Raw genomic sequence first — 18437 nt, 5'->3', positions numbered from 1 at the left:
AACCCACTGGATTCTCCAATTACATTGAATGAGCTACAGGACAAAATAAAAACCCTCCAACCCAAAAAGGCCTGTGGTGTTGATGGTATCCTTAATGAAATGATCAAATATACAGACAACAAATTCCAATTGGCTATACTAAAACTCTTTTAACATCATCCTTAGCTCTGGCATCTTCCCCAATATTTGGCACCAAGGACTGATCACCCCAATCCACAAAAGTAGAGACAAATTTGACCCCAATAACTACCGTGGGATATGCGTCAACAGCAACCTTGGGAAAAACCTCTGCATTATCATTAACAGCAGACTCGTACATTTCCTCAATGAAAACAATGTACTGAGCAAATGTCAAATTGGCTTTTTACCAAATTACCGTACAACAGACCATGTATTCACCCTGCACACCCTAATTGACAACCAAACAAACCAAAACAAAGGCAAAATCTTCTCATGCTTTGTTGATTTCAAAAAAGCCTTTGACTCAATTTGGCATGAGAGTTTGCTACACAAATTGATGGAAAGTGGTGTTGGGGATAAAACATACAACATTATAAAAATCCATGTACACAAACAACAAGTGTGCGGTTAAAATAGGCAAAAAAACACATGGGGTGAGACAGGGATGCAGTTTAAGCCCCACCCTCTTCAACTTATATATCAACGAATTGGCGCAGGCACTAGAAAAGTCTGCAGCTCCCGGCCTCAACCTACTAGAATCTGAAGTCAAATGTCTACTGTTTGCTGAAGATCTGGTGCTTCTGTCACCAACCAAGGAGGGCCTACAGCAGCACCTAGATCTTCTGCACAGATTATGTCAGACCTGGGCCCTGACAGTTAAGTCTCAGTAAGACCAAAATAATGGTGTTCCAATATAGGTCCAGTCCCCAGGACCACAAATACAAATTCCATCTAGACACCGTTGCCCTAGAGCACACAAAAAACTATACATACCTTGGCCTAAACATCAGCGCCACAGGTAACTTCCACAAAGCTGTGAACGATCTGAGAGACAAGGCAAGAAGGGCATTCTATGCCATCAAAAGGAACATAAAATTCAACATACTAATTAAGATCTGGCTAAAAATACTTGAATCAATCATAGAGCCCATTGCCCTTTATGGTTGTGAGGTCTGGGGTCCGCTCACCAACCAAGATTTCACAAAATGGGACAAACACCAAATTGAGACTCAGCATGCAGAATTCTGCAAAAATATCCTCCGTGTACAACGTAGAGCACCAAATAATGCATGAAGAGCAGAATTAGGCCGATACCCACTAATGATCAAAATCCAGAAAAGAGCCGTTAAATTCTATAACCACCTAAAAGGAAGCGATTCCCAAATCTTCCATAACAAAGCCATCACCTACAGAGAGATGAACCTGGAGAAGAGTCCCCTAAGATAGCTGGTCCTGGGGCTCTGTTTACAAACACAAACACACCCCACAGAGCCCCAGGACAGCAGCACAATTAGATTCAACCAAATCATGAGAAAACAAAAAGATAATTACTTGACACATTGGAAAGAATGAACAAAAAAACAGAACAAACTAGAATGCTATTTGGCCCTAAACAGAGAGTACACAGTGGCAGAATACCTGACCACTGTGACTGACCCAAACTTAAGGAAAGCTTTAACTATGTACAGACTCGGTGAACATGGCCTTGCTATTGAGAAAGGCCGCCGTCAGCAGACATGGCTCTCAAGAGAAGACAGGCTATGTGCACACTGCCCACAAAATGAGGTGGAAACTGAGCTGCACTTCCTAACCTCCTGCCCAATGTATGACCATATTAGAGACACATATTTCCCTCAGATTACACAGATTCACAAAGAATTCGAAAACAAACCCATTTTTGATAAACTCCCACATCTACTGGGTGAAATTCCAGTGTGCCATCAAGCAGCAAGATTTGTGACCTGTTGCAACAAGAAAAGGGCAACCAGTGAAGAACAAACACCATTGTAAATAAAACCCATATTTATGCTTATTTATTTTCCCTTGTGTACCTTAACCATGTGTCATTGTTACAACACTGTATATATACATAATGACATTTGTAATGTCTTTCTTGTTTTGAAACTTATGTAAGTGTAATGTTTACTGTTATTTTTATTGTTTATTTCACTTTTGTATATTATCTACCTCACTTGTTTTTGCAATGAGAGGAAGAGAGGAAGAGACGGACAGGGAGAGAGAGGGAGAGACGGACAGGGAGGGAGAGACGGACAGGGAGGGAGAGACGGACAGGGAGAGAGAGGGAGAGACGGACCGGGAGAGAGAGGGAGAGATGGACAGGGAGAGAGAGGGAGAGACGGACAGGGAGAGAGAGGGAGAGGCGGACAGGGAGAGAGAGACAGGGAGAGAGAGATAGGGAGAGGGAAACAGGGAGAGGGAAACAGGGAGAGAGAGACGGACATAGAGAGAGAGAGAGAGAGAGAGAGACAGACAGTGAGAGAAAGGGAGAGACAGAGAGAGAGAAAGACAGACAGAGAGAAAGAGAGACGAACAGGGAGAGAGAGGGAGAGACGGACAGTGAGAGACGGACAGGGAGAGAGAGGGAGAGGCGGACAGGGAGAGAGAGACAGGGAGAGAGAGATAGGGAGAGGGAAACAGGGAGAGGGAAACAGGGAGAGGGAAACAGGGAGAGAGAGACGGACAGGGAGAGAAAGAGAGAGAGACTGACAGGGAGAGAAAGACAGAGAGAAAGATAGACGAACATCGAGAGAAAGGGAGAGACAGAGAGAGAGAAAGACAGACAGAGAGAAAGAGAGATGAACAGGGAGAGAAAGACAGAGAGAAAGAGAGACGAACAGGGAGAGAAAGACAGAGAGAAAGAGAGACGGACGGGGAGAGAAAGGGAGAGACAGAGAGAGAGAAAGACAGAGAGAAAGAGAGACAAACGGGGAGAGAAAGACAGAGAGAAAGAGAGACGAACAGGGAGAGAAAGGGAGAGACAGAGAGAGAGACAAACAGGGAGAGAAAGACAGAGAGACGGACAGGGAGAAAAAGGGAGAGACAGAGAGAGAGAAAGACAGAGAGAAAGAGAGACAAACGGGAAGAGAAAGACAGAGAGAAAGAGAGACGAACAGGGAGAGAAAGGGAGAGACAGAGAGAGAGAAAGACAGACAGAGAAAAAGAGACGAACAGGGAGAGAAAGACAGAGAGAAAGAGAGACGGACAGGGAGAGAAAGACAGAGAGAAAGAGAGACGGACAGGGAGAGAAAGGGAGAGACAGAGAGAGTGAAAGACAGAGAGAAAGAGAGACGGACAGGGAGAGAAAGGGAGAGACAGAGAGAGAGAAAGACAGAGAGACAAACAGGGAGAGAAAGACAGAGAGAAAGAGAGACGGACAGGGAGAGAAAGGGAGAGAGAGAAAGACAGAGAGAAAGAGAACGTTTGTGTATAGCACAAGTATAAAAGGCATACTGTAATCAGTTTTCTCCACTCTGTTGCCCCATGAAGTCAAGGTAAAGAATGCTGACTTATACAGTACTGTATATGTTGTTTGTGTGTGTTTTTGATTCTGGCCCAAAAGCTGTGTTGAATCCAAAGCTATTTTAGACTGTGACTGTTGCTTGGCAACTGATAGCTACAGCATAGAGAGTTGCAGTTTGTGTTTGGGAGTCCTCATAACTCTCTCCCCCCTATTCTCTCTGTCCCCCATTCCCATCCCTCCATTATTTCCCCCCCTCCCTCTCTTCTCTCTCTCTCAATTTCAATTCAATTTAATTTAAGGGCTTTATTGTCTTGGGAAATGTATGTTTACATTGCCAAAGCAAGTGTAATAGATAATAAACAAAAGTGAAATTAACAATAAAAAATGTACAGTAAACATTACACCTACAAAAGTTCCAAAAGAATAAAGACATTTCAAATGTGTGTCTCTCTCTCTTTCTCTCTGGCTATCTGTTCTCTCTCTTTCCCTCGTCCCCTCTATCTCTCTTTCCCTCTCTCTCTCGTTCTTTCTTTCTTTTGGTCTTTCTTTCTTTTTCTCTCTCTAGCATGATGACGGTTGTGGTGGTCAGTGTATGAACTGTAAGTTCCGTGGAGAGGAGAATCTGTCCCACTACTCTCCCTGGTCCTGTGGAACCATCAGCCCCTTTGAACCAGAGCATCACAAGGCCTCAGCTCACTCCCGCTCCGAAAACTTAGTGGGTCTCACAACATGCCTTCTTAATTCAACCAGCCACACAGACACATATAGATCCTACAGAACATAACAATATAGTCTAGCATCACATGACAAATTAGGCAATTACTGTGACATTATCTACACTAACAAATTAAAATGTCTATGTTTTCTACTAATGCTTTGTCTTTCAGGAAGTAGACAATGGTGAAAGGACGCGGTGGCTACACACGTTTGATCCCTACCGCCATCTGAAAGACGAGGACCCCAGCATACCGTTTGAGTCCTACCGCCGTCTGAAAGACGAGGACCCCAGCATACCGTTTGAGCCCTACCGCCGTCTGAAAGACGAGGACCCCAGCATACCGTTTGAGCCCTACCGCCATCTGAAAGACGAGGACCCCAGCATACCGTTTGAGCCCTACCGCCGTCTGAAAGACGAGGACCCCAGCATACCGTTTGAGCCCTACCGCCATCTGAAAGACGAGGACCCCAGCATACCGTTTGAGCCCTACCGCCGTGTCTGAAAGACGAGGACCCCAGCATACCGTTTGAGCCCTACCGCCGTCTGAAAGACGAGGACCCCAGCATACCGTTTGAGCCCTACCGCTGTCTGAAAGACGAGGACCCCAGCATACCGTTTGAGCCCTACCTCCATCTGAAAGACGAGGACCCCAGCATACCGTTTGAGCCCTACCGCCGTCTGAAAGACGAGGACCCCAGCATACCGTTTGAGCCCTACCGCCATCTGAAAGACGAGGACCCCAGCATACCGTTTGGAGAGGGGCCCATCATACCGTTTGGAGAAGGGCCTATCATCTCCAAATGGGGGGTGATATCCCGCGCCTCCCGTACAGGATACCACACCACCGACCCGGTCCAGGCCACAGCCTGCCAGGGAAGCAACAGCACCATCCCCATCAACTTCAGAGGTGAGGAGGGGATGGGGGAGGAAGTGGGGGGTTGGAGTTCAAATGTAAAGGAATAAGATATTATACCTCTCTTGTAATGTTTTATATATCCTATCTATGACTTGTTATGTCTCTGATTTACTGCGAAAAAACTTAAGAATTGTTATTCCCTAGTTCATTTTCTCTTTCAAATATGCTAGTTTTCCACTTAACTGCTGCTAGGCTAGCACAGAGCAGAATCCTCTCAACATGTGTTTTAGGACCAGCTGCTAGGCTAGCACAGAGCAGAATCCTCTTAACATGTGTTTTAGAACCAGCTGCTAGGCTAGCACAGAGCAGAATCCTCTGAACATGTGTTTTAGAACCAGCTGCTAGGCTAGCACAGAGCAGAATCCTCTTAACATGTGTTTTAGGACCAGCTGCTAGGCTAGCACAGAGCAGAATCTTTTCAACATGTGTTTTAGGACCAGTTGCTAGGCTAGCACAGAGCAGAATCCTCTTAACATGTGTTTTAGAACCAGCTGCTAGGCTAGCATAGAGCAGAATCCTCTTAACATGTGTTTTAGGACCGGCTGCTAGGCTAGCACAGAGCAGAATCCTCTGAACATGTGTTTTAGGACCGGCTGCTAGGCTAGCACAGAGCAGAATCCTCTCAACATGTGGAGGGATTAGAGCGTGAATATAAATGAAAATTTTCTTTAATCTCCAGGCCAGTCTCTGAATGCAACCAGCTCTCAGCAGGCTCAGCAGAGCCGTGGTTACATTTACATTACATTTAAGTCATTTAGCAGACGCTCTTATCCAGAGCGACTTACAAATTGGTGAATTCACCTTCTGACATCCAGTGGAACAGCCACTTTACAATAGTGCATCTAAATCATTAAGGGGGGGGGGGGTGGTGAGAAGGATTACTTATCCTATCCTAGGTATTCCTTGAAGAGGTGGGGTTTCAGGTGTCTCCGGAAGGTGGTGATTGACTCCGCTGTTCACTGCAACCAGCTCTCAGCAGGCTCAGCAGAGCCATGGTTCACTGCAACCAGCTCTCAGCAGGCTCAGCAGAGCCATGGTTCACTGCAACCAGCTCTCAGCAGAGCCGTGGTTCACTGCAACCAGCTCTCAGCAGAGCCGTGGTTCACTGCAACCAGCTCTCAGCAGGCTCAGCAGAGCCATGGTTCACTGCAACCAGCTCTCAGGAGGCTCAGCAGAGCCATGGTTCACTGCAACCAGCTCTCAGCAGAGCCGTGGTTCACTGCAACCAGCTCTCAGCAGAGCCGTGGTTCACTGCAACTAGCGCTCCCATGCATTCACTTAAGCATAGTGTTGACAAGGGTGGGAAAATGTATTGTAATAGTTTTGCTCAATGTTGTTATTGTAAATCTATGGTTCTAACAGATTATGGTCCACACATCGGCCATGGGGACTACAGGTGGAGCTCCGGGGGGTCTGACTCTTCCAGCCACTCCAGTTTCCTAGAGGGGTACAGTATGGATTCTATACTATATACTACTATACTATATAATACTATTTAATACTATAAAATATGATATAATACTATATAATACAATGTAATACTATACTATATAATGCTATACTATAAAATACTATATAATACTATACTATATACTACTATATAATACTATACTATATTATACTATACTATATACCATGTAGAGCCATCCCCCTTTCTCTCTTCACGCTAAACAAAGGCATTGTCCTGTTTTCTTTTTTATCTTGTCTTTTTTATCTTGTCTTTCTTATCTTGTCTTTCTTATCTTGTCTTTTTACTTCGAGGTCTTATTGTATGTATGCAGCTGAGAATTTGCTTGCTCATCATGACTGTGTTGGAAGTGTTGTTTTCACCCTCTCCTCTCCACTCCTCCTCTTCTCTCCTCTCCCCTTCTCTCTCCTCTCCACTCCTCCTCTTCTCTCTCCTCTCCCCTTCTCTTTCCTCTCTCCTCTCCACTCCTCGTCTTCTCTCTCCCCTTCTCTTTCCTCTCTCCTCTTCTCTCTCCTCTCCCCTTCTCTCTCCTCTCCACTCCTCCTCTTCTCTCTCCTCTCCCCTTCCCTTTCCTCTCTCATCTTCTCTCTCCTCTCCACTCCTCATCTTCTTTCTCCTCTCCACTCTTCCTCTTCTCTCTCCTCTCCACTCCCCCTCTTCTCTCCTCTCCACTCCTCCCCTTCTTCTCTCCCCTTCTCTTTCCTCTTTCCTCTCCCCTTCTCTCTCCTCTCCTCTCCTCCTCTTCTCTCTCCTCTCCACTCCTCCTCTTCTCTCTCCTCTCCACTCCTCTCTCCTCCCCTTCTCTCTCCTCTCCACTCCTCCCCTTCTCCTCCTCTCCACTCCTCTTCTCCTCTTCTCTCTCATCTCCACTCCTCTCTCCTCTCCTCTCCCCTTCTCTCTCCTCTCCTCTCCCCTTCTCTTTCCTCTCCCCTTCTCTCTCCTCTCCTCTCCTCTCCCCTACTCTTCTCTTCTTTCCTCTTCTCTTCTCTCTCCTCTCCCCTTCTCTTCTCTTTCCTCTCCTCTCCTCTCCTCTCCTCTCCCCTTCTCTTCTCTCATTGTGCTGCAGTCAGTTCTCTCCTCAGACTAAAACATAGAGCATTTCTCAGGTCTGTCGTTGCTTGCTGCTCACGTTCTCTTCTGTAACCCCCTCTGACACTGACTAACAGTCTCTCTGTAGCTTTGATTTGAGAGGGGAATCTAGTCCTCTGGTCTGTACTCCACAAGTCTCTCATTCTGCTGTCAGTACATCAGCTATTTACATAATTTCAGTCAGAATACACGTGATAACAGTACAGTACAATGCAGTACCATACAGTACAAAGCCACTGTTTTACTGTAATGTTGCATATCTGAAGCAGCACATACAATGAAGATATTGTAGATAATCTTAAATTGCCACCATTCCTGTATGTCAACAGTGAACAGCTAGCCGCCCTTCGGCGGTCCTTCAGCAGTGGAGAGAAGGCTGGTGCAGGACGCATGCTGCAGACTGACTACTGTAAAGACACGACACAGCATCAACTGGACAGAGACGTAGAACTGGAGCTGTCTGTACTAGACGTAGAGGACACTGTCCTGCAGGACAACAGTCAACAGTCTGAGGTGCAGTGATGTCTCTATGTGTCTGATTGGTTGATTTCATTATTGACTGATTGGTTAATTGATTGATTGGCATCTGTGTCCCATAAGGGATGATCTGGGATCTGTAAAGTGGTGGAATATTGCAACATCTGAATTTGTAATGTAGTTAGTTGGTTACATCAAATATGTTTTCCATGTCTACTCTCTCCGTCTGACTTTTTCTCTGGTTGTCTTAGAAGCCCCTGGAGCTGAGAGAGACCCACCTCCTCACCCCTCCCAGCAGTGAACCCCAGAGGACACAGACAGACAAGCTGTCAGCAGACAAGATGGAAGCTCAACTGCTGAAGAAGATGGCCTTCAGGTGAGCTCGGTCAACAACTAGCCTCAACCGATGTCTGGCAACGTGAGACAAGTAAACACTAAACACACCAGTAGCAAGGCTCAATATTGATGTGGTTTCTCCCTCATCGCAAACATTCAATTCAATAACCTTTATTCATCCCTGAGGGTAATTATTTTTGGCAGGCATGGTCATAACATGGTCATACACACATCAGATAGGCCTACACTTGGGTGAGTAAGTGCAGCATAAAATAAACAACTGTTCCCTTACTGCAGCTTCTCTATTTCTGACAAGGACTATAAAGGCAGAGATCTCTTCTACTCAGTGGTTACTAATCAGAGCTCATACTGCATCTGTGTTCCAGGAGGTCTCTCTCCCCTGGAGGTCTGGGCTCAGGAGGCCTCAGCGTGGGGAAGCTGATGATGAGGACCGGCCCTCTGAGACTGGGGGACATGGGCCCTTGCCCTAACACAGGTCCTGAGATGCTGCTGAACGGGAACTGAGAGGGCAAACACACCAACCGCCACGCCTGGGGGTCCCGAAGGTGGTCCCGAAGGTGGTCCCGGCCGGGGGTCCCGAAGGTGGTCCCGGCCGGTGGTCCCGAAGGTGGTCCCGAAGGTGGTCCCGAAGGTGGTCCCGGCCGGTGGTCCCGAAGGTGGTCCCGGCCGGTGGCCCCGAGCAGTGGTCCCGAAGCGGTGGTACCGGCCCAGCGCTACACAGCTCCTACACCTGCTGTCACAGTAACATCTTAGGGTTGTATAGGCCTGTATCATCAGACAGCGATAAGGTTTCACCCCACTAATATCACCAGTCTGAGGGCATATTATATACAGTATGCTACTTTAGACCACAGGTAGTGTTGTTTCAAACATGACAAAGAGAGGTGTATAGTTCAGACACACACACACACACACACACCAGTAGCCTGCGTCGCATTTACTCTTTTCTCATCTTGGCAGGGTCTTTTTTTGATCAAGTGTTTGTTTGGGTGTGCTGCTCGCTCTCCACTTCCTATAATGATGGGGATTATGGTGTTTATCATGCTTCACATGGCATCCAATAGTTTTCTTTTTGTTAGTTCTACAATGTTTCCAAGGTAACAAAGGTGTTCAGCACTATGGTGTGTGTGTATGCGATCAGCATCTGTTGACATTGAGCTGATGACAATAACAGCACATTACTATGCATTTGTAGTCATAGGAAGGATATTTGCCTCTCGAAAAATTCAAAGTCTTTACTTTGAAAAAATAGCGCTAATTGAACAGGGTTTGTAGGTCTTAAAAGAGGACGATGAACAGGAAGAGATGGAGGATACCAATACTAGATGTCGCTCTAGTCCAAACTCCCATCTACTTTAGACATTGTAGTAGCCTATCAAAGGTTCCTAAGGCTTGGCCGTGTTATCCTGTGTGACGTGTCATTTGTTGGTCTCAAGCATTTCATAGATGAGATTCAAGACGATGACGATCAATCCGATGTCACGGCACTCACGTGTATGCACAACTGTGGCCTTTTAGTTATGTTGGTAAAATATCTCTTCATATTTAGTCTCCACCATGGGGTTAATACGTTAACAGCAAATAGTAAAACATGTATCAACAATCCTTGATATATTCAACAGATTTCAGTATTCAGTGGTTCTGGCACCATCATGTATTGCCATCCTCTGTGCAACTGCAGCCAGGGATTGAATTATAGTGATCTGCTGTGATGAAATGATACGTCATACTTACAGATATCTGTACACTGTAATCACATGACATATACTCACAATGTAAACTGGTTGTTGCAGCTCTTTTTGGTTCTGTGTATCAAACTCATAACCTGTGTTTACTATGACAGATTGTCAACAAACCACCAGGTGATTATTGTGTTGCCTCATGCTGTCTTTGTTTAGTTCTGTCCCTGTTCAAACTTTTCACTAAAGTTTTGTTATTTTCTTTGAAGCATTGCTAACTTCCGTGAAGTTGTTTGTCAAAGTATTGTGTATCGGGATCTCTGTTTTGTTTCGTTGTTGGTCGTCATTTTTTGGGAAGAAATGAAACCGATCCATCAGTCTGTCTCTATATTCATGTTTCGAGCAGTCTTTTCACTGCTGGTTAACGGTCTAACGAATACAGACCATCGTCATTATGTGATCGCTACCGAGGGTCATGCATTGGCCTAAAAGGGTCCGTGTTATTTTACTGCAGTTTTGTGCACTGAATGTTCTGTTTTGCTGTCTTCTCCTGCCTTTGGGGGTGAAGATATTCGGGTGACGCTATGTGTTAACTTGCAGCACTTAGATAAACTCTCCTATTTATAATAGGGTTTATTTTGTTACGGTCTGAAAGGAAGCAGACAGGCTAAGTGAGACAACTTGACCAGTGATTGATAATTCTTAAGGACTGCCCCATACATATATAGTCATACAGTATATCCATTCTCTAAGCATTACTGACAGGCTACTGTATTTCTGTTGCTCTTCTGTTCCTGTTTCAGACTTTGACTTAAGAAATTGTCTTAGTGGCATATTGTGTACAATCAATCAGCGGAGTCCATTGTTGTCTAATGGTGGACAGGGCCCTTTAGGGGATGGGGGCCTTTGGGTATAAGATGTGGGCAGGACCAGGGAGTCTAAGGTTTAGAACCTGGTCAAGTTCAAGGGTAGTGTTGTGATTCTAGACCAATCTATCTGGCTCCTGTAGTTTAGATGTGTTCCAGCAGGGAGTGCTAGAGCCTAGTCTCTGCAGCCCTTAGTGATGGAGGATTTATGTTGCTAAGCTACTGATAAAGGGTTTACTCATTACGCTGATTCTGTTGCAGGAAGCAAACGGAACCAAACGAGGAGGGACAGACCTGAATTTGTACAATAGAAACTCTCATTTTAGTTGCAAAACGTAATATTTTGCAACTGTTTGGCTAATGATTACACCCCTGAACACATCTTCAGCACTGAATATTATGGGTCATGAGTGCAAATATTTACATTAATGAATATAGTTTAATGTAACTTTTCACCACATAAATGCGCTAAGGAGGGATTTATAATTTGCTATAATGTGTTAGTATTAGTATAGTATTACCCAGTTGGGAAGGGAATGGGCACATTTAAGAACAGTTATGTAGGTAGAGTTCCCAGAGTGTTCCAGTGCCTGTCTAATGACTCACTGGTGTAATGATCTGATCGCACTGCACTTTCCACGTCATCATTGCAAGATGTTCTTACTACCCACTATCCAGCCAGTGCCCCCAGGTCATGCATGCTAGTCCCTCTTGTTGTCATGGCGAAGGAGGAAGTACATGATTCTGTAGTTGTGATACAACACACCCAGCGATGTAAGTGTTCTGCACATGCCCACTGTGTGGCCACGCCAAGTATTTTAGCCTGCCTGCAGCATCTGACTGCAGCATCACTGCAGCATCTGACTGCAGCATCTGACTGTTTACTGCTTCTGAAGTGCTTTATTATTGATAACGATCTATGTATTATTACTTACTACCATCATTGGTTGAGTTGTAGTACTTCACTCTGGATAAGTCAAGTCTGCTTCTTCAGTTGAATTTTGAACATTTTCTGAATAGTCAAAGTTAGCCGAGGATGGTCTTGTAAGGTGAAAACATTTGCCTGTTTGTCAATTGTACAACTATGACGGAACTGATGTTTGAATATTTATGTCTGTATTAGACATTTTCTTAGCAAATCTATTGTTGGATTGAAATGTAAATGAAATACAAGACGGTGCACACATCCATTATTATTGTACACGGCTGGCACCATCGTTAGATGGACTAACTGCTCGTTTATACAACAAAATGTAATCAGATATTTCAATAAATACTGATATAGAGGGACAAATAAAGGTTTCAGAATGATGAAACTGGCTGAGACAGCATAAAAAAATGTCTAAATGAATAATATGTATTCCATTTATTTCATTTGAAATATCACTTTGTGAAAGGTTTCCCTGCATTGCAAGGCAATACCCTGAACCGTATTCTTAGTTTGAAGTATTGATTGTGTTCAGATGTGACCTGCCAACTGCCTGACCTGTTGGTTGTCTTTGTGTGCTATTTGCTCCTGCACTGACAGCTTGGCCAAGCAGAATACTCCGATACTTTTTTGATGGACCAGGCAGACCTGTGAAATCAGAGGGAGATGTCAGTACCTGAAACTTTGCATGCTACAATAAATGAAAAACAAACACAAAATATGTGTCCTGTCTCAACTGCTTAGAGGACTTCAGATCTGGGCCCATATTCTGGGCTCCCAAGAGGCACAGCGGTCTAAGACACGGCATCTCAGTGCGAGAGGCATCATTACAGACACCCTGGTTCGATTCCAGGCTGTATCACATCTGGCTGTGATTGGGAGTCCCATTGGGTGTGCACAATTGTAAATAAGAATTGTATCTTAATTGACTGGACTAGTTAATAAATAAAAGGTTAAATATTCATAAAGCTTCAGAACAAGTGTGAATGGCTCCCCCTGGTGGGCTGCCTGTGACTATTGCTACGATTTCCTATTGTACACACTTCCCCTCCAGCTCTATTTCAACAGAATATACCAGAGGTAGATACAGAGTTTTCTGAGGTAACATTTCACACTCTTTAGTCCAGGAACATGATGAAACAAGCCTTGACAGGAAGAACTAGCGTTACATGGCCTTTACCATGATGTTGCCGAACCTGAATTTAGATTCTGATACAATGTTTCCTCAGGGTTTTGATGGCGGAGGGGAGTTACACCAATTTGCAACAAGAACCATATGTTCAGAGGGGAATGTGAGAGGAAATGCAGAAAGAGATGGTGAAGCAACAGCTGTGCTGGAATGAGAACAATATGTGTCTGATGGTACGGAGCGGGAGGATGAGGGTCAAGGACCAGAATGCTCGGTAGTGGAAAGACATAGGAAGAAGAGAGATCATGATGCAGAAAGCAGTGGAGCGTCTAGTAAAGAAAGCATAAAGAGGGCCAAGGTAGGAAGCAAATTGTAGTGATGTGTTGGAGTGGAAAGTGGTGTTTGATGAGACCACAGGGCCTCACACCCTATCCAACTAACTAATGCCATAGAGAAAGAGGTCGGTGAAGTGAAATGAGCTTGTCTCATTGGAAATGGTAGATTGTTAACATTGTGTGGTAGACAGGTTCAGCAAGAGGAGATTCTGAAAGTGGAAAAGCTTAATGGGAAGAAGATTAAAAGCCATGTCCCTGGTGATAATGCTAGATTGAGGGGTCTTCACTGGGGTCCCGATATCTACGTCCACAGTTGATATTAAAGAGAATGGGAAGGAAGGCAGAGTGATTGAGGCCAAAAGGTTAATCAGTAGGAAAGAGGGTCAAACAAGTGAAAGCTTATCAGTGATGCCGAGGTTTGAGAAAGTCTTCCTTAGTTTCAATGTTAGAGAATTTGTCCCATATGCACTGTGGTGTTTTAAATGCCTAAAGAATGGGACATGTAGCTGCTCAGAGTAAAGGAAAGACAAGATGTGCCAAGTGTGTAGGGGAACATGATTATGGTGAATGTGGAAGCAATTTGAAGGTTAAGTGATGTAATTATAGGGCAAAACACAGAGCAGCTTTTGGTGGATGCCAACAACAGAGAGGCTAGAGATACAGGATCAGTCATGATGTATCATATGAAGAGGCCTGAAAACAGATTGGTAGAACTACAGTGCAGACTGATGGATCATGGATGTACAGTGGGGCAAAAAAGTATTTAGTCAGCCACCAATTGTGCAAGTTCTCCCACTTAAAAAGATGAGAGGCCTATAATTTTCATCATAGGTACACTTCAACTATGACAGACAAAATGAGATTTTTTCTCTCTCCAGAAAATCACATTGTAGGATTTTTAATGAATTTATTTGCAAATTATGGTGGAAATAAGTATTTGGTCACCTACAAACAAGCAAGATTTCTGGCTCTCACAGACCCGTATCTTCTTCTTTAAGAGGCTCCTCTGTCCTCCACTCGTTACCTGTATTAATGGCACCTGTTTGGGGCTGTTTTTCTGCAAAGGGACCAGGACGACTGATCCGTGTAAAGGAAAGAATGAATGGGGCCATGTATCGTGAGATTTTGAGTGAAAACCTCCTTCCATCAGCAAGGACATTGAAGATGAAACGTGGCTGGGTCTTTCAGCATGACAATGATCCCAAACACACCACCCGGGCAACAAAGGAGTGGCTTCGTAAGAAGCATTTCAAGGTCCTGGAGTGGCCTAGCCAGTCTCAAGATCTCAACCCCATAGAAAATCTTTTTTTTTTTTTTAATTTTACCTTTATTTAACCAGGCAAGTCAGTTAAGAACAAATTCTTATTTTCAATGACGGCCTGGGAACAGTGGGTTAACTTCCTGTTCAGGGGCAGAACGACAGATTTGTACCTTGTCAGCTCGGGGTTTGAACTCACAACCTTCCGGTTACTAGTCCAACGCTCTAACCACTAGGCTACCCTGCCGCCCCATGTGTATATATATACATACTTAAACACACACATACATAGATTTGCCCATATCATTGCAGAGTGCAGAAAATACACAAGAGTTCAGGGGCCTTGCTTTAACAAAGTTATCCATTTTCCCCTCTAGTGTCCAAAACATCTTTCAAGCTGTCAGGCATTCCCTTGGCAGAAAGAGCCTTTCGGTGGATGCTGCAGTGAACCCAAGTGATGTCGGGAGCAACTGCTTTCAGGCGCGTTACCACTCCACTATGTCTCCCTGTCATTGCTTTTGCGCCATCAGTACAGACACCAACACATCTTGACCACCAAAGTCCATTTGATGTCACAAAGCTGTCCAGTACTTTAAAAATATCCCCTCCTGTTATCCTGGTTTACAGAAGAGGATTTCTTCCTTAATTGACCCTCCTTAAATATATCAGGAGCTGTGCCAGGCCCGCCACGTCTGACTCATCCAGCTGTAAAGCATAGAATTCACTAGCTTGTATGCAAAGTAGTAATTGTTTCAAAACATATCCTGTTGTGTCACCGATGCTTCGTGAAACAGTGTTGGTTTGATGAAGGCATTGTCTGTATTGTTTTTTGTTGTTGCCTTTTCTGCCATCATTGTCCCAGCCATATCCATGGCAGCAGGAAAACTTCTCTACAATAGTATGGGGCTTGCCTGTCCTAGCCACACGGTAGCTCACCATATAAGACGCTTCCGAGACCCTTCTTATTAATGGTATATGTTGGTTTTATACATGTGTTACTACTCAAAATTCGTCTTAATTTTCGCTCAAAAAACTCCTGGGGCTTATTTTTCAAATTGGCATGTTTTGTTTCTAAATGTATGCGCAGATTGAAGGTTTCATCGAGTAGTGAGATAGTACTTGGCCGAGGAAAGGCACTACTCCCAATATAAATGAACCCCAAATCAATGTAGTACTCATTATATTTGCGCCTCTTCGATGGTCCAACGTCCCTGTCTGTTGTTCATTGCTTTCCCGGATAGCTCTTCGCTGCATCAGATTCACAACTGTAAGTGTCCATGCTAGCTGGGCTAACAACAAATGTAGAATTACTGATGCTATGCGTGGATGTGCTCGTGGAAGAAGATCAACTTGTGTCGTCGACAGGTACAGGTGTAGTACTGCTGGTAGTAGCAGTACGACCAGTAGAGCTGGTATGAGTCTCTATGGACGCGGGCCTAACTGTTTTTAACCATTCATCAATTTTCGAGCAAACGGAATGAGCAGCAGCTACATTTGGCAACATACGTTCGTGGAATTCCCGCTGCAAAGTAACGGATAATGTGATTGGATGTTAATTATTTGACTTGGCTCCCTGTATTTGACATTGTGTTAATATTTCGCAGAACACTCGATGGTTTCATTTTATTTTATTCTTTTTGTAAAATAAATGTTTTATGTGAATCATATTTTTATTTGGCAGACCCCAGTTTGGGAATACCTGATTGTAGATAACGTTTAATGGGTGTGGTAGAAGTTGATTGATCGTACATTCCAGCACAGTAGGTGGCGACATGCACTTTAAACGTTTGTTTGCAGACCGCCATGATATCATAGAAGAAGAAGAACCATATGTTCATCATCCACATTTTCTGGTGATGCACTGTTCACGGTGTCATTACTGGTATGCCTGAATCCTATGCAGAATACTTATTTGACATTCCATTCGATTTTTCTCAGACACTCAGTGCCTCTTAATTTTCTCATATAGACTTTTGTTTGTAAATTATTTTGCACGGCTACACTTTGACAACCAGGGCATTGTGCTGCGCATGCGCCGTTACAGTGGGGTTTGGGTTCTGTTTACAGAAGGAATGCTGTTGCAGAAGTAGCAAGCTAACTTGTGCAATGTTATGCCAACCGTCTTTGGAATAAAACACAATGATGGACAAAGGTAAGATATTTGACACTTACATGCATATTTGTTTTCAATAAATATGTTGTCTCCTTTGAACAGGATAATTTGAAGCTCATGCGTCTGTGAGATTGCAAGCTCCGACAGTGCAGTGGGCTGCTGGACGAACGTCAATGTTCAAGGCTTGTGCATCACTATGAAGGCCAATTTTTGCGAAAGGTTTTATCACAGATTTAGTTATATTTATGTCCAAACTAGACAGTAGCTAGTCAGTAACGTAAGATAGTTAGATATATAACGTTAGTCTTCCTTCGACTTAAGTAGGCAGGAGAAAGCAGAGTTTGGTAGCTAACGCGTCAGCTAGGCTAGCGGGGCCATCTGCTAACTTGAGGTAATGATGGTTGTTTTTCTCGGTGACTATCTACGTTAGCTGGTTAATTTAGCTCTACCCAGGCAACTACTGTACAGTTTATTGCACTCAATCGTGTGTTAGATTGATGTTTAGCTAACGTTATTTGTTTGCAGATCAAATAATCGTGCTAACATTAAGTTTGCGTTATTTACAAATGAAGGGGACTTAAAAGATAGCTACTTTAGCTAGTTGCTTGGTATTAAATTCCCTAATCGGCATTGGCAGATGAATAGTTAGCCAGCTAGCTGGTGGCCCCCTGATGACTAACAAATTACATCAGGGTACCCGCATAGCGGTAGTCATGGCAACGTAGCCAGACCAGGTGAGGTTTGTTCACTCATCTGAAATACAAGCAGCAGTCGACAAAACAACTATGCAGCTTGTCACGCACCCTCCTCCCCATTATCCTGAACTATATTCAAATATTTGCATAAAAACCTGCTTCGGGAGCCCCAGTGGAGGAAAGCTCTTTCCTAAAGTGGTATTTGATCAGTGTTTGGTGGAGTTGTTGATGACTGTGTGCAGGTGTTTTGAATAATATACCCGGCTGCAGAATTTCAGTAATTTTCCTTTGTGCAAATTAATAGCTGGTATGTTGCCTTAAATTGTGTTACTTCAGGTATAGACAGGCCTTACTGTTGTTGCATTGTTACCCCCCTTGTCTAGTCAGCCTAGCAGTGGCATCTGTTGACAGCCAGGCATGGACAGGAGTCAGGTCATGACAGGACAAGGCTTTCCCCAGAGAACTTTCACAGGTGGCACTCTGGGCTAATTGTACCTGCTGAACAAGGTAGTCAGGTGTTTGCCTGCAGGATGTCACCTGTGTGGATATAAGACACCTGTCCTTGTTCTCTATGCAGACAGACAAATAGTGTGTGTGCTGTTACTGTACCCCTGAAGGAGCTGAGCACACCACCTAGTCTTTCAGCTATGGGAAGGGAGTGTCAGTGTTGGCATGTGCTGTTCATTGATTGATTGTATTATGCAACCTTTCTTACATGGAAAGAGTGTCGGCCACGCCAACACATACATATATGAGTACAGATCTTCATGCAGTTTCTCAGTCTTCCACATAATACAGTTTAGTAGCTTATGATGGGAAACTGTGTGTGTAGGATGTCTTTTATGAATAGCCAGAAATCACCCTAAGCCAGTCAAGCTTGTGCATGTGGCTGAGTTCTCTAGGTTCAAAATGAGATGGTTATCATTACCGGCACAATGTGATTCAGTGACTGTCACTGTCTCTCTCT

At 44.2% G+C, this 18437-nt stretch overlaps 2 protein-coding genes across 5 annotated transcripts in view; both read left to right on the top strand.

Moving 5' to 3' along the window:
* The window catches only part of LOC135548146 (roquin-2-like), a 44806-nt gene extending 32147 nt beyond the window's left edge, over positions 1 to 12659 (top strand). The window contains exons 14-20 of the mRNA XM_064977452.1: positions 4008 to 4157; positions 4330 to 4405; positions 4918 to 5067; positions 6439 to 6523; positions 7963 to 8146; positions 8362 to 8486; positions 8833 to 12659. Coding sequence (XP_064833524.1) covers positions 4008 to 4157; positions 4330 to 4405; positions 4918 to 5067; positions 6439 to 6523; positions 7963 to 8146; positions 8362 to 8486; positions 8833 to 8971 — 909 coding nt within the window. The 3' untranslated portion in view covers positions 8972 to 12659. The remainder of the gene's footprint in view (positions 1 to 4007; positions 4158 to 4329; positions 4406 to 4917; positions 5068 to 6438; positions 6524 to 7962; positions 8147 to 8361; positions 8487 to 8832) is intronic.
* Positions 12660 to 13286: 627 nt separating this feature from the next.
* The window catches only part of LOC135548144 (rab GTPase-activating protein 1-like), a 137240-nt gene continuing 132089 nt past the window's right edge, over positions 13287 to 18437 (top strand). For 3 of the 4 annotated variants that reach the window (XM_064977450.1, XM_064977446.1, XM_064977449.1), the window contains exon 1: positions 16368 to 16814. The gene's annotated coding sequence lies outside the window, so the exon portion shown is untranslated. Of the gene's footprint in view, positions 13428 to 16367; positions 16815 to 18437 lie in introns of those variants that run through there. The other variant, XM_064977447.1, reaches the window with a different exon arrangement.

The sequence above is a fragment of the Oncorhynchus masou genome, chromosome 11 (assembly GCF_036934945.1).
Source record: "Oncorhynchus masou masou isolate Uvic2021 chromosome 11, UVic_Omas_1.1, whole genome shotgun sequence".
NCBI classification, from domain to species: domain Eukaryota; kingdom Metazoa; phylum Chordata; class Actinopteri; order Salmoniformes; family Salmonidae; genus Oncorhynchus; species Oncorhynchus masou.
This window is presented reverse-complemented; position numbering and strand designations above follow the sequence as displayed.